At 37.5% G+C, this 14422-nt stretch overlaps 1 protein-coding gene across 23 annotated transcripts in view; it reads right to left on the bottom strand.

Moving 5' to 3' along the window:
• QKI (QKI, KH domain containing RNA binding) overlaps positions 1-14422 on the bottom strand; it is a 112667-nt gene that overhangs the window by 7019 nt on the left and 91226 nt on the right. For 2 of the 23 annotated variants that reach the window (XM_083732693.1, XM_083732701.1), the window contains exons 6-8: positions 7500-7772; positions 4197-4271; positions 165-2803 (exon numbers count right to left, since the gene is read on the bottom strand). In XM_083732693.1, coding sequence (XP_083588819.1) covers positions 2772-2803; positions 4197-4271; positions 7500-7772 — 380 coding nt within the window. In that variant the 3' untranslated portion in view covers positions 165-2771. Of the gene's footprint in view, positions 1-164; positions 5031-7499; positions 7797-8084; positions 8109-14422 lie in introns of those variants that run through there. The other 21 variants (XM_083732692.1, XM_083732699.1, XM_083732707.1 and 18 more) reach the window with 18 other exon arrangements.

Genomic DNA, 14422 nt, shown 5'->3' with positions numbered 1-14422 from the left:
GTATCTGACTGCTATTAAGCATTAGTATTCTCCCATGTGCAAGCATCAAAGCAAGTAGTAATGATGAATGTGATTATTAAAAACTGATTGTTAAAAGAAATGAATCTAAGGAATTTGATTTGTCATGAACAATTTGGTTTCACATAAACTATGGGCCAAACAAGTTTTTTTGTTCAATATATTTTATTGCTTTTCAATGATTCTATTTACAAACAACATTGAATTTCTTGGCTTCATGATACAAAGCAATACTAAATTGAAGTCTAGAAGTGTAGGCATCATCATAGGGACCAGGAAAAGGCCAAATGTTCTAGCCAGCTTTTCCTGCTGAAAATGCTATTTTACACATATAGGACACTAAGAAAATGCACTTGTATGTAAACACTGTAAAAGTCCTGCCATTTTAAATTCTATACTTAAAATGCTCTAGTTACATCAAAAATAGAGGAAATCTAATTGATACTAATAAGGCATTTTAAAAACTACAAACAGCTCTTTTTTCAAAGCTAATACTCTGCAAATACAATAAAATCTGACATTTCATATACATTCCTGCTTTATATTTTTATATTTTAAAAGAAGCCACCTGTAAATACTATTTTCTTTTCCAAAACACACACAAAAAAATTACAGTAAAACATAAAAAAAGTTCTCAAGTGGAAAGTTATCATTCCCAATGTTCTTGAGCTGTTCCTTCTTTAATGACTCTCTCACATTCTCCTTCAACAACTTGGTCCACTTTACAGTAGTACAAATTTTAAGACTCATTCAACAGCTTTATCATTTCTAATAAATTGAGGTTTGAAAAAAATATTTGTACTGTTGCCATTGACTAAAGCAGAGGAGATGGAAGTGAGAAAGGTATTCAGTGCAAAGTCAGATTTGTGCCATTTTGTAAAATGAAATTCAGTAGGTGCAATGTTCACAGATAGCACACTATTTAATGACAGACATCATGGGTTGGATTCATCTTCACATGTTACATTGTTTCTATGGCCTATCATTTAGGCTACAGTTCATGAACACTAAACATTATTGCTGTAACTTAAATGAGACCTCATGTTCCCTGATTTATTGATTTTTTTTGAAAAAAAAGATGCTGAGAAGTGGGGTTTAAGCTAAAAATGTTGTCAAAAAATAAAAACAAAAACAAAATTAAAAAATAAATATTTAGTGTGGCACCATCTTGCCACCTTAAAATGTATACTAGATATCCGGAATCTTAAAGCATTCTTGGTACTTACTACAATTTTGATTAAAATGGTATTACAAATTTTAGACATAAATTATGTGACAATTGGCTTTGAAAACATTCAGTTATGGCCTTAGCATTGCCATTTTTTGTGGTTTATAAAATCAATGCAAGCTATCTTAAGATACCAGTACACCTGTGATACATCCTCTGCCAAGTCCCTGGCCTTCTACAGTACACACAGGTTTGTCAACTGTGCAACACACACCATTTACAGTTTATTACAATTAGATCAGTCAGTCACTCTCGTTACATGAATCAAATTCAGTTTTGTATTATTTATATAGCGGGGCCTTAACCTTGGCAGAAATTAATTAAGTACTGCTGAATTCTTCCATTCTAAACTTAGAAAAAGAATGCTGACAAATTGTGGGCTCTTGCTTTGAATGCAATGCTTACATGTAAGCCAGCATTAAGAATAACAGCTTGCTTAATGAGAGAATATAATAGTAGCATACATAATTTGGAAAAAAGTTTAATCATAGACCCAGTGAATGTACATTCTGCCTCTCATCTTCTTGCAGCTTTTCCTTATGAAGAGAAAGCAATTCGGTTTACTGACATTGTATTTTAACTACCATCAATATTGGACAGGTAATCAAAGTATTATAAATCCACAGCAAGTGTAAATAGAAAGTGCCCACTAATTCTAGCATAATGGAAATGTTCAAAAAGTGAAATTTCTTTTAACTTAGAAGTTGGTTGTATGGAAACAGTTAAATAAAATCTAAACACAATACCAATATATGCACACAACAATCCTATTGAGAGAAACAGGTGTAGCACTCAACTCTACTGCAACTTAAAATGAACACAAATACTATATTAGTTTTATGAAATCTTAAATTACCTACAGTGTTCACTAATTACACTTATTTTTGAATCATATAGCACCATTAGCAAATAAGCACTGAAGGAAAAACGTTAAGGAGGTCACCTTCATCTCCTTATATTATATACAATAGTAGTTATAATAGAGAAGGCACTTTGGGAGCCCTTGCTACTAAAAGGAATTCCAATTCCAAGACTATAGTTAATAAAACTAAAAACCTTGATGCTACATCCTCAAGTTACTTGAAGCCAAAATCTGACCCAAAAAAATTACAAAATATTTTCCAACAGCCACATCTAGTTAGAAGCAAAAGTAAGTGGCTGCCTGTATTAGTACCCAAATGCTCAAACTTTCCAGCTGCAAAAAACAGAAACAAGGACAGTCTGTGGCTGAGTTCAGCAATACTTTCCACTACCTTTTTTCTTTACCAGCAATTGAGTGTGAAATTATTCCTTCCCACCCTATTCACCTAAGCTGTCCTGCTTCCAGCATCCTTTCACATCCCTATATATTAATAACACTTTAATAGTGTACAAGCATGCAAAATCCACATAACTGCATTAAGCAGAATCATGTAATTTACCCCATTCCTCAAATATGTGAACCAAGTGAACTGGGCCTATGTGCATTCTTTTTCTTCCCCTGCATGTACACCCTGTTCAAATATTATACTCACATTTGGGCAATCTAACAAAGATAGAACTGGAAAGGCACACTATCTGTATGTAATGAGAAAGTAGGGTAGGGGGAAAGATTGTTCAAAAGAAGCTTGTCATAACTAAGTAATGTATTGAGGGAAACCATATTAATTCTGTTGTAGCATTTTAGAAATGCTCCAGATTATTCAACTACTACTCTGGTTTGGAATGTCTGTAGTAACACTGAGTTGCTTTGGTATGAGCCCAAGAACAGGTTAAATGTATCAAAAGGCTCATGGGGTGTTATACAACCTTCTAAGTCTTGCAAGTAGATAAAAGAGCCATTACCTGAATGCTATCAAATGTATCAAACCTACAGAAAACTCTCATACCTCAAGCACTGCAATTCAACACTTCCATTCTAGTTTGTATTTCTGAACTGTACAACACACATTAAGCCCCACAACACCCCTGTGAGGTAGGGAAGGAGGATTTCTATGGAAACAGGCAGTACTGCTACTTATCAAATCCACAAACCAAGCTGATACTACATGTGGGATAAATGCTCCTGAGAATACACAGTCACACTACTGCCAGTAGCACACTCAATGTCAATAAACCGAGAGCTCACTTTTCACAGGAGGATTAAACCATTCACGGGTCCAAGAGTTCGAGGAACATGAATTACATTTCATGTAAAAGGAGAAAATGAAGATTTATTTTCCATCCGTTAGCTAAGCCAAACAGAGTCCAAAAGCAGTTGTCTTTGCTAACCAGAATGTCAAAATTGTAACAAGTTCAAGAAATAAATTTTAGCATCAAATGATATAACTAAAAATTTATATTTTTTAACAGAAGTGAAATATTCTTTATCAGCACAAACCCTAACCAACTTCTGATATATCAATTTTACTGTTGTTGTTTTTGTTGTTGTTTGTTTGTTTTGCTAAATTTAGAGACGGGTTTTGTTCTCAGATATCTGCTCAAGTTACAGTACAGTGGCACAAACCATTTATCAGAAGAGAGGAAACTAAATCTTCAGCTTTCTCCTGTAATAATAAGAAAGCATTTACTTCTATCTCATTAAGCGCCCATCCATTCATTTTATTTTGCAACACCAATCTGATATCTCCAATTAATAATAGTCACATGGGAGGGTCAACTATTAATGCAATACTAAGACTTCAGTCCTGCTTGAATTTAAATCATACATAGTGCTTACAAAAGGAACAAGTTATAGCATTTTATATTGAATACACTGAATGTTTTTTTTTAAAGAAAAAATCATTTAGATGAAAAGAGTACAGTAGTTAACAATTTTAAACCTCTGGAACAAATATTACTAGCACTTCAATTTAATGTAAAACATCAATATAATGGTCAAAATAGTATTTGGTTAACCAGCTGTGGTGTTGCAAATTTCATGTACACTCAAAGCATTTCTTATAAGCAAGAACTGCAGAACTAAACTAACCTCTGTCTGCGGTCACAATCCTTTGGTAAGGATGGACACGCATATCGTGCCTTCGAACTTTAGTAGCCACCGCACCTAGTTAAATTGCAATTACCAAGACAGTTAGAAAACATTTGATAAAACATTAACAGCAGGCTTATCAAAATGGATTTAAAATGATCACTTTCTAAAAAAAAAAATTCATTTTAAGAAAGCAACAAGTTAAGGCACAGTAGTTTCAAATTTTAATCTTAATATATGAAGTATACCTGTGCAGATTAATATTGCATTTATTTTAAACATCCGGGCCTTAACCTGCATTATCCATTCATTTACAAACTCAAGATTACAGTTTCATGAAATCTACTAGACCCAAGCACATTTGAGCTTTACTAGTCACATATTCACTGAAGTGCCTTCCTTGCAGCAGGACTACCTTAAATAATGCCATTTTTAATACTGAAGATTCTTTGCTAATTTTAAAACAACTTCCAGTTTTTACCATTTTAAAAAGTTTTAAAGCAATTCCTCAAGCCTACAGACTGTGGTTTAAAACTAAGTCAATAACTGTGAACTGCAATGAATTAGGTGATTAGTAAAGCAAATAGTACAGAATACATAGCAGTCAGTATACTACCATACACTCATAAATCACAGCTAGTTTGTCATAGTACAGGCTATACCAAATTAATAGCATTTTTATTTCTATGTGCAAAAAAGTGCAAGTAAGTCACTGACTGCTAGGCTATGTTTTTTCAAGGCTGCTGAAAACTAAGCATTTGTTAAAGTCAGCTCTGACGAGGGTTCAGTTAAGACCATTCTTGAATTCTTAGCCTTTCGTTGGGAAAGCCATACCTAAAGATAAAAGGAAGGGAATGAAACATTAGTCAACTAAGATTTGATACTATTGCCAATCTTCCTTTCCTCTATCACATATTTTTCCTAAATCAATCTTTTCAGAACTTTATATTATCTCAATATGTCACCATTTTACTGCAAATCGCATGTGGATCTATTATGTGCCACTCAAATCAATGAGGCTAACTTCATTTTTCAACACTGCCATTTTGCATTTTCACCTAGTAGCACTGTATACATTTGTCCCAGACCAGGGGCAACTTTCTTTTTCCAATTGTCTCAATGTTGCAGTCAGTTCTTCACATAATCTCTCCAATCACAAACATGGCTCTAATTCTGTGCCCATCCCCAGAGAGAAAATTGGATGTGTTATGGCACCTACAAAGCTTTGAGTATGGTTGATTACTCTGAATTCACCACATAGGTAAAATTAGTACTTCCACACAATTCTAGTACTGTAGTTAAATTGAAATAGTTTATGGAGGGGAGGGGTTGAGGTCAGCTAAAAGTAATTCACCTATTTCCATACTATAATACTGAACAATGCTTTATCTTTTACTATAAACTGCAATTATTATGACTACCAATAGTCTGCTCCCCAAAACTAAGCTAATAACGGATTATGGATTAGGCTAGATTATTGCCTATGGAACTGCTACATTTACAATTTGTTATGCATGACTTCCAGTAATCCATACCACAGAAGTGTTAGGATCGGATGAAGTCATGTAAAGAGATTTGCTACCGGTGACAGAATGTGGGGCTAAACTACTAATATTGCTCCTGAAAAGACGGTCTGCATCTGAAATAAAAAAGACTTGCAAAGGAAGAGAAAAGAATATAGGAAAAGTTAGTGTACCAATGGCCCCAAAGCACCACATTGTAGATGTCATTAATTCAAAATCAGGGCTAAGATAAAAGGCAAAGCACTGTGAAGAGCTGAATTGGTTCTACAAAAGTAGTAGCAAACAATGAAAAGCAAAAACTTGAGTGCTTAATGTTCTCTTCCTATGACCAAGAAGATGTGAGCTTGTGCATACAGACACACAAGGTCTATTCTTCTGTAAACGAGCACTACTTTCAACATAGTAACTGTTTAGATATGAACCAGCCAGTTAAGCACTTTTAAGTCTCATTGATTCCAACACAAGTGTTTAACAGGGATTTAAATAGAGATTCAAATCAAACAGACTTAAAATGTGCATAACTTTGGCTGGATTATGTTCTTAGAATGTGAAAATTATTGCTGACCCAAATTTAACAACCAAAGTCCCATAAATCAACAAGATCAGCAATGCCAAGGCCATACATATTTCACACAAAAATATAGGCAGAAAAATATATTCAAAACTATGGGAAGGACACAAACTGCCCTGCAATGCCTGCATTGACCATTTCTTAATTAATTGCTGCTATAGTCTGGCCTTCATCCAGCAAATGAACAGACCAAAGTATCAGGAATGTGAGACATTTCAATCTCCTCTGTAAAAAAGGAGGCAGTAATATTTTAAATTGCAACTTCTTTTAAGTTATGTTCTCACCTAACTTCTGTGATTTTAATTACTTTAAAATTGGTGGCACAGAAAAAAGAGATACATATTTTTCCGAGTCCCTAGAAAAGCAGGACAAGTTATTTTACTTGCACCTCTGGGGCAGCCCATTTAATATTAACTTGTGGTTTCCCACCCTCCTCTACGCCCAGTCTCAAAAATGAGACTGTGCCTTTTTCAATAATTAGAGATATGCAGCACTGGCTGTGTCAGAGAATTCTAAAATATCCTTCAACCCTCTCTTTCAGTATATATCTAAACTTTTTCACATTTCAGTGTGCCTTGTTACTTCCAACTCTAAAATTCTATAATTCTATCTTGTATGCCTCCATCCAGCAACTTCTGAAGCCAATTTGGTGCCAAACACATCGCTGTGCTTTCCTTTGGACCACATCAGCAAGGTAGAGTGTGGGGCTTGTCATTTGGGCAGACCAGGACCTCCATACACCCTGTCCAGGCTTGTGCCCCAGAAAGGTCACTTTGGTACTGCTAATGCAGCAAAAACAACGTGGGAGGCAGTAGTTACGAGTTACCAGCTTCTTCAGCCACAGCATGCTCTGTGATTCTCCAGAGGTTTGACTTCATCTCTGGAGGCGCACTCCATTGTCTCTTGGGACAGATGGATGCCAACTATCTTTTCCAACTAAATCTAGTTGTTTGTAAGAACTATGTTGAACTATGTTTAAACTGATGATATTTTCAAAATCTGAAAAGGGGACATGGTGAAACGAAACAGATGCCAATGAAAAATTCACCAAGTTGCCCAATATGCTCTGATAACATCATCAGAGGCGAGTTCTATAGCAAAAAGGTACTTGTACAATATAGTATGTTTCCTCATACTATATTTATCTTAGTATAAGAAACTCACCACCTGATAAATTAATATTCAAATAATTATCTAGGAAGAACTTACCTAATACACCACTGGGTTCAATAGGATACTCAAGAATTGATGTAGCAGGAGCCAGTGTGTAGGGATACTCATACGGTGTGTAAATTAAACCAGCTTCAGGTCCTGGGGGAACTATTGCAGCAGTTGGGTGAGGAGTTCCATTTGGCATGACAGCGGTCTGTATTTGTCTGATCAAAGGCATTAAGGTAGGGCCACCTGGCGTAGGGGTACGCAGGGCAGCTGGTGGGAGAACAGGCGCAGGCCCCGTAATAATCCTTGGAGCCTGGGCTGTTGCTGCAAGAGAAAAGGCAAGGGCTGCTACAGTAAGCAAAGAAATTTAGAAGAAAGTATGGAGACAGCAGTGCAAAACATGGAAAGATGAGAAAGTAGGAAAATAGGAAAGAAGAAAAATAAAAGGAAATCATTAGTACATGCATTGATCACACAGTGGCAAAGCACACCATTCAAAAGCAAACAGCTTTTCATTTCCCAGTGTGATTAAGTATGAACATGCAAAACAAAAGCCAATTTAAAATGGTAGAGGAGATTTCTAAAACAGGTTACACAGCACAAAAGCTCAATTTAGACCACATATTTTTTCATTACCTATGCCTTCAAGACTGCATGAGACTGAGAGGCATGCAGGAAACAAAGAAAATACTGTTGTAATTGCATATGGAATATTTTAAAAAGTGAGATTAGAGAGTCCACAGAACTTCAGTTTAGCTTAGATATCATACAATGTAACATGTTTAAATTGCAACTCATCATAAAAACATTCTATTTAGTATACAAACATCAGCATTTATTTATAACATTTATCTACTTTCAGCATCAACACTTTTGCCTTTCTGGTACAAAAAAATCTCTCTTACTCTATTTTTCTTAAATGCCAGAATGAACGCTAGAAAAATAGACTCAGGTAGTATTTAAAAAAACAAGTAAGTTAAGATGTGTAAATGTGCTGTTAATACATAATGCTGTCACTGGTTTTAAAATCAATTAGTGTTTAAGCATAGTTTTACTGATTCATCAAACATAATGTCCAGTGATTAAGTATTGTTAATCAGATTTAGACTACAATTCACTTTTTGGAGAGCCTTTTGGACCTGGTAACAACATGCTTCTGAGAGGCTGCAGTTTAAAAGCACTCTCAAATTGGTGCAGAATGCTGCTGCTAAAATCTTAATAGGGAAAAGTGCTCTATGAACAGGTGACTTCATTATTGTATCAGCTGCACTGGCTTGTACTGGTTTTCAAATGCAATTCAAGGAGCTGGTTTTTACCAATAAAGTTCAAAGTAACTTGAAATCAAGTTATTCTTGTATGAATCTGTCCATCTGTTAAGATCAACTGTTGCTTTTGTCTTGTATGTGTAGGTAACCAACACATAAGAGAGCTTTTTCTGTGGTGGTGCCTCCTTGTCCCAAGAGGTTACGTTACCTTCCTCTTTCTTGTCCACCAGCACATAAACACTTGCTTTTTAAAATCTACTTTTGATTCTGTTGCTGCTCAATGTATTGTCAATGAGACTCTTAGTGTTTTTGCTGTTTTTAGTTTTGTTAATTTATGTTTTAGTGATTGTATTTAATGCTTTTGTGTTTGCTCTTCATTTGTAAGCAGCTTTAAGTGACTTCTTTGTGGAAGGGGAAATGGGTATAAATCTTTTAAATAAATAAAAGTTAGGAAAGGACCAATGAAAAATACCCAACTATTTGCTCATGTCATGGAAGAGTGACCTGAAATTCAGTCTGCTAAGAGCACAGGAGAGCATATTTAGGACAGAAGTGGCAGGTTACTGTTCCTGGTTCGACTTTTCTAATAAAACAGTTATGTGATGGTAAAAAAATCAGTTATGTGGGGGAAGCTCTTTGCTTTTCTCTCAGACCTTGAACCTTTAGTGTTAGTACACAATTCCCAAAACATCCCATTTTTTAGTATGGAAAACCTAAGCTTGGTTAGAAAAGACAAGAACAGCCTTGACTCAGCAGAATATTTAGACTGAAATCCTGTGTCTGCTTACTTGGGAGTAAGTCATTGATACATCAAAATAGTTATCTTGGATTTAGGTTTTAAATTTCCCTTTCTAACTCTTTAGAACACAGCAGCTACAGATTGGATGGGTAGTAACTGAACTCATTAGCACCTTCTTGGCTTTAGTTGCTCACATCCTAGGTCACAATACAAAAAACAGTAGTACCACAAAACAAAACTCTAAAATTGTCAAGTTCCATGGTCAGTTTCCCAGTACCACATATGCAATATACCTTGCAAATATCACCTCAGAGATTCAGAGAAAGATGTACAAATATTTTTTTTTTATCTTGCATCAACGTTTTAAAAGTTTCTTAGGCTTAATCTTTTGTATGGAGGAACAATTAAAACAAGCTGCAGGTGCCAGTGCAAATCAGAATGTGAGAAACTAAAGTGCAGCAGATTCATCTGGAAGGACCATGAAGAACCCTCACTCAGTGGACAAATCCTCTGTGAGAAAGAGTGATCCACAATAACCTAGCCATGTATGTTGACTTGGCTCACTAAGTGAGGGCCAGTATAATTTGACCAGACTGACAGCATAATTGACCAGACTGAGGGAACTACTGTATTTTTCTGTGTATAAGACTAGGTGACTGTTGTTTTTTTAATTAAAAAGTTATGCTAAAAATGTGGGCTCGTCTTATACACGGGGCAATCTTCCCCCGTTTTCTCAATTTTCAGTCCCCAAAAAGAGTCTTATACATGGGGGGGGGGGGCGTTATACATGGAAAAATACGGTACTTTCTTTCTGACAAGGCTTTTGTATGTATCAGCTGCTAGACTTGGAACATATTCAGCATGACTTTGGGCATGGTGAGAAAAGCTTCACCAATTTCTGCATGTCAGGTAATTGTTAAAGGTGAAAGAATCCTACCAAACTAAGGTGATTCCTAACTCAGAGATTGTCATAGCATATGAGGAACTTGTGGACCTCAAGATGTTCTATTCCAGTTCCCATCAGAGCCAGCCAGCATAGCTAACGGTCAGGGATTATGTAATCCAATAACATATGGAGGACAACAGGTTCCCCATAACTGCTCTAGAGGATGTTTCCTTTTCATGCAGCAAAGTCCCAATAATAATTTCTTGTTTTACTTGAAGATGAGAGAGATCAGAAACTTGAACTTGAATTAAAGAAACCAAGCTTTAGGGTCCAGTAGGCAGAAGTATAAGCCATTGTTGAACAATGAAGCTTTGTATTATTAGATGTTTATGTGTTTGTTTTACAATGTTTTTGCCAACAGGGGTATTAAAAAAATCCATTGAGACATGAGCTAGGCAGCCATGCCACTCTGCACACAGATTCTGCTGTCGTTGTCTCCCCAAGTATCTGAATGAGGGAACACATCCTGTGGCATTGAATAGGATTGACACATGCAACCAATACAAGTAAGGGATGAAGGTGGCGCTGTGATCTAAACCACCGAGCCTAGGGCTTGCCGATCAGAAGGTCGGCGGTTCGAATACCCGCGATGGGTAAGCTCCCGTTGCTCGGTCCCTGCTCCTGCCCACCTAGCAGTTTGAAAGCACATCAAAGTGCAAGTAGATAAATAGGTACTGCTCCGGTGGGAAGGTGAACGGCATTTCCGTGTGCTGATCTGGTTCGCCAGAAGTGGCTTAGTCATGCTGGCCACATGACCCAGAAGCTGTATGCCGGCTCCCTTGGCCAGTAAAGCGAGATGAGCGTCACAACCCCAGAGTCGATCACGACTGGACCTAACGGTCAGGGGTACCTTTACCTTTACCAATACAAGTATGAATGAAGCCTGGCCAGATCATAAGGAGTGTATGCTACTTATGACCCAGCTGGGCCTATGAAAAGTGAGAGCTTGAAACATGCTCACCTGACTTCTGATCATTCACAGCAAGAAGTTACCTAATAATGAAAGGAAAGCCCTAAAGAGAATTCTTAAGTTGTAATTCTGAGGGAATTATCATGGTGTGATTTAGAGAACCAAATAACCAGGCCTTGCTAGGCTAGACTAAATTGGTTCAAAGTTAGGTGCCATGATCAACCGAAGCCCGTAAAAGATATATGACTAGATGGGAGTTTACAAGAGCTATCCTGCTGTTGTTGTTTTAATTCCATTCACTTCTGTTAAGAGGACCTACCTCAGATGCAGGACTGATCTTGATATAGTTAGTTTATATACTAGACAAGGGCTAGGAAACCTGTTGCCCTCCAGACATTGCAAGACTACAGTTCCCATGACCATTGCCCATGCTTCCTAGAGATGTTGGGAGCTTGAGTCTAGCAACATTTGGAGGGTTATGTGTTCCCCTTTCCTGTGCTAGGCATACTGGTATGAAACTGTAAATAGGATAAGAACAGATTAGCTACAGTGCTGTTAGGGTGTCTCTAAATCTGTATCTATATCTATATTCATATCTAAATTACCCTATGCTAGAACCAACCAGACAACAAGGTTTGCCTTTACTAAAAAAACATTAACACCTGCATCAATTTTATACAATAACTCTCGTTTAAGGGTGCCTGGTCTGAATTTTATCCTTGTGGCCAGTTGCCAGAATGGAATCATGAAAAGTAGGGTGGGAGCAGTAAAATACAGCTGAATCATTCTTGCTGTTAGTCATATATGTATGCTGTTACAGCACATACTTGCTTTTTTAAACGCCACACAGTAGTGGTGCTTGCATTTGTAGTACAGTTGGGCATGTGCATGCTGTGAAGCAAATGCAAACACACAAACACTGTGCTCACTCATAGTGAAGGAATAGGCCCTAAGGTGACTGGCACAACTATGAAAACATGTAGCAGCCTAATGAATTATGACACTGGTTCATCTACCCTAGTATTGTTTACTTTAACAGCCTAGGCAGGTCGGACTCGAAGATCAGCCTGGTAAATTAGCCCAAAAGTTGGTAGTCTACAAAATGTTTGCTAGCCTGCTTTTTACTCATAAGAAGGGCTAGCAGAGAAAGGCCTATTTTGCGAGCCTACTTAGTTTCTATAGAAGAGAATGGAAGAGAAGCCTCTCCTCTGTGGAGAAGGGAAAATTTGCTCTCTACTCTTAAACTGGGTGGCCCAGGTTCAAACTATCTAGACTCATGTCAGCCTTGTTTTAGCACTGAAAAAGCCAAGTACACTCTAATGACCTCTATTTGAAGAGAGACAGAGCGGTGTAACTCTGCTGGTCTCCTTGAACTCTCCATTGTTTTTTATGCCATGATCCATGGTGTGCTTCTGGAATGATGCAGGGAGGTGAAAGTTACAAGGCACTGTATTACAATGGCTCTGCTCCAACCAAAAAGTAGCACTAGGACACGGTAGCTCAGCCAATGGCTTTTGAACTGTGGGACCTGCAAGGTACCACTCTGTCTCCATCCAGAACTGTCATGTGGGGATTTTGATCATGATGTCCTCAGCATGCTGATACCATGCAGATCTCTCTCTTTCACCTGAATCAGCAGACACTGTGTAGGTGTTGGATTAGTGCTTGAAGCAGTGACGGGCTAATAAACTGAGGTTGAATTCTAACCAAACAGAAGTACTGTGGCTGGGTAGTACCTGTGTCCAGGAATTATTAGACAGACAACTTTTTTTGTGGGGGGAGGATGGCTGCACTCCACATGAAAGAACATGTTTACACTCTGGGAGTATTGCTGGATTCCAACCTGTCAATGGAGTCCAAAGTGGCTTCTGTGGCTAGAAGTGATTGTGCCCAGCTTAGGCTGGTTTGCCTGCTATAGATGTTCCTGGACTGGGAAAATCTGGCCTCAGTTGTCTATTCTCTAGTGACATCCTGCCTGGACTACTGTAATGTGCTCATTGAGTGGGGCAACCCAACAGGACCACGTATTACTGGTCCTAAAAGCACCACACGGGCTGCAAGTATGCTTCTTTGCCCAATTCAAAGTGTTGTTACTAGCATACAAAGCCCTCAAAACCCTGGGACCTAAGTTCCTTAACCCCTGGGAGCTTACCCCTCAGTATCAACTTTATTGTACTGCTGCCCTGGATTTTGGGAGGAAGAGTGGGCTAGAAATAAAAATAAAAAAAGAAATGTGGCAGTGTAGCACATTTAGGGTCACTGCTATCCTAAAGAAGGCAGACAGATTGAAGGAAATTAGATTCTGGAAAAAAACCTGGGTAAACAAGGAAGAGCTCCCTTAACCAAGGAAATGCATTCTGCATATGCTCAGAGGCACATAACACTGTGTGTCAAATATTTGGTAGAGAAAAAAGCTGCTAACCCTACCTTTAGTTAAGAGTAACTCCCTACACGCCACAGTACAGACCCTCAAATTATATGAACATATGAATGAAGCTACCTTATTTAGTCAGAACACTGATCTATCTAGCTTAGTATTGTCTATACTGACTTAAAGCAACTATCCTGGTTTCAGACAGGAGTCTTTTCTAGCCCTACCCAGAGGTGCCTGGGAATAAATCAGACTTTACTGAAAACATCAACATAATATTGCTTGCACATTTCCACTATATCTAGAACTACAGCAGCTAGAACCTCCCAACACCACCACTACATCCACTTAAAGAAAGCAAATAATCCAGGGACTGCTAATGTTCCAAGCAGGCTTCAAGATACACGCCTAAAATGTAAGAAAAATTCAGCTACTGGGAAATCTACCTGTAAGACACTCCACAAAAATCACTGAAAATCAGCTGAGCTTTAATTGGATTGCAAGGTCCCATATGCATCAATTAGACTTGTAGGTTTTAACCAATACATATTTACTTAGAAATTACTGCCAAGTATAGACAGGATTTCAGTTTTAAGTTCTTTTAACCAATTTAAGCACAGTTTAAACATATACAGATGATATCAAGAGACAATAGAACAGCAGGAAGATAATTTTTTGTTAACATTTCAGCTCTTTTCAATGAAAGCGGTTTTCCTAAATGCATGCATCTGGAGCCTCCAACA

Source organism: Podarcis gaigeae, assembly GCF_964106915.1.
Source record: "Podarcis gaigeae genome assembly, chromosome: 3".
Classification (NCBI taxonomy): domain Eukaryota; kingdom Metazoa; phylum Chordata; class Lepidosauria; order Squamata; family Lacertidae; genus Podarcis; species Podarcis gaigeae.
This window is presented reverse-complemented; position numbering and strand designations above follow the sequence as displayed.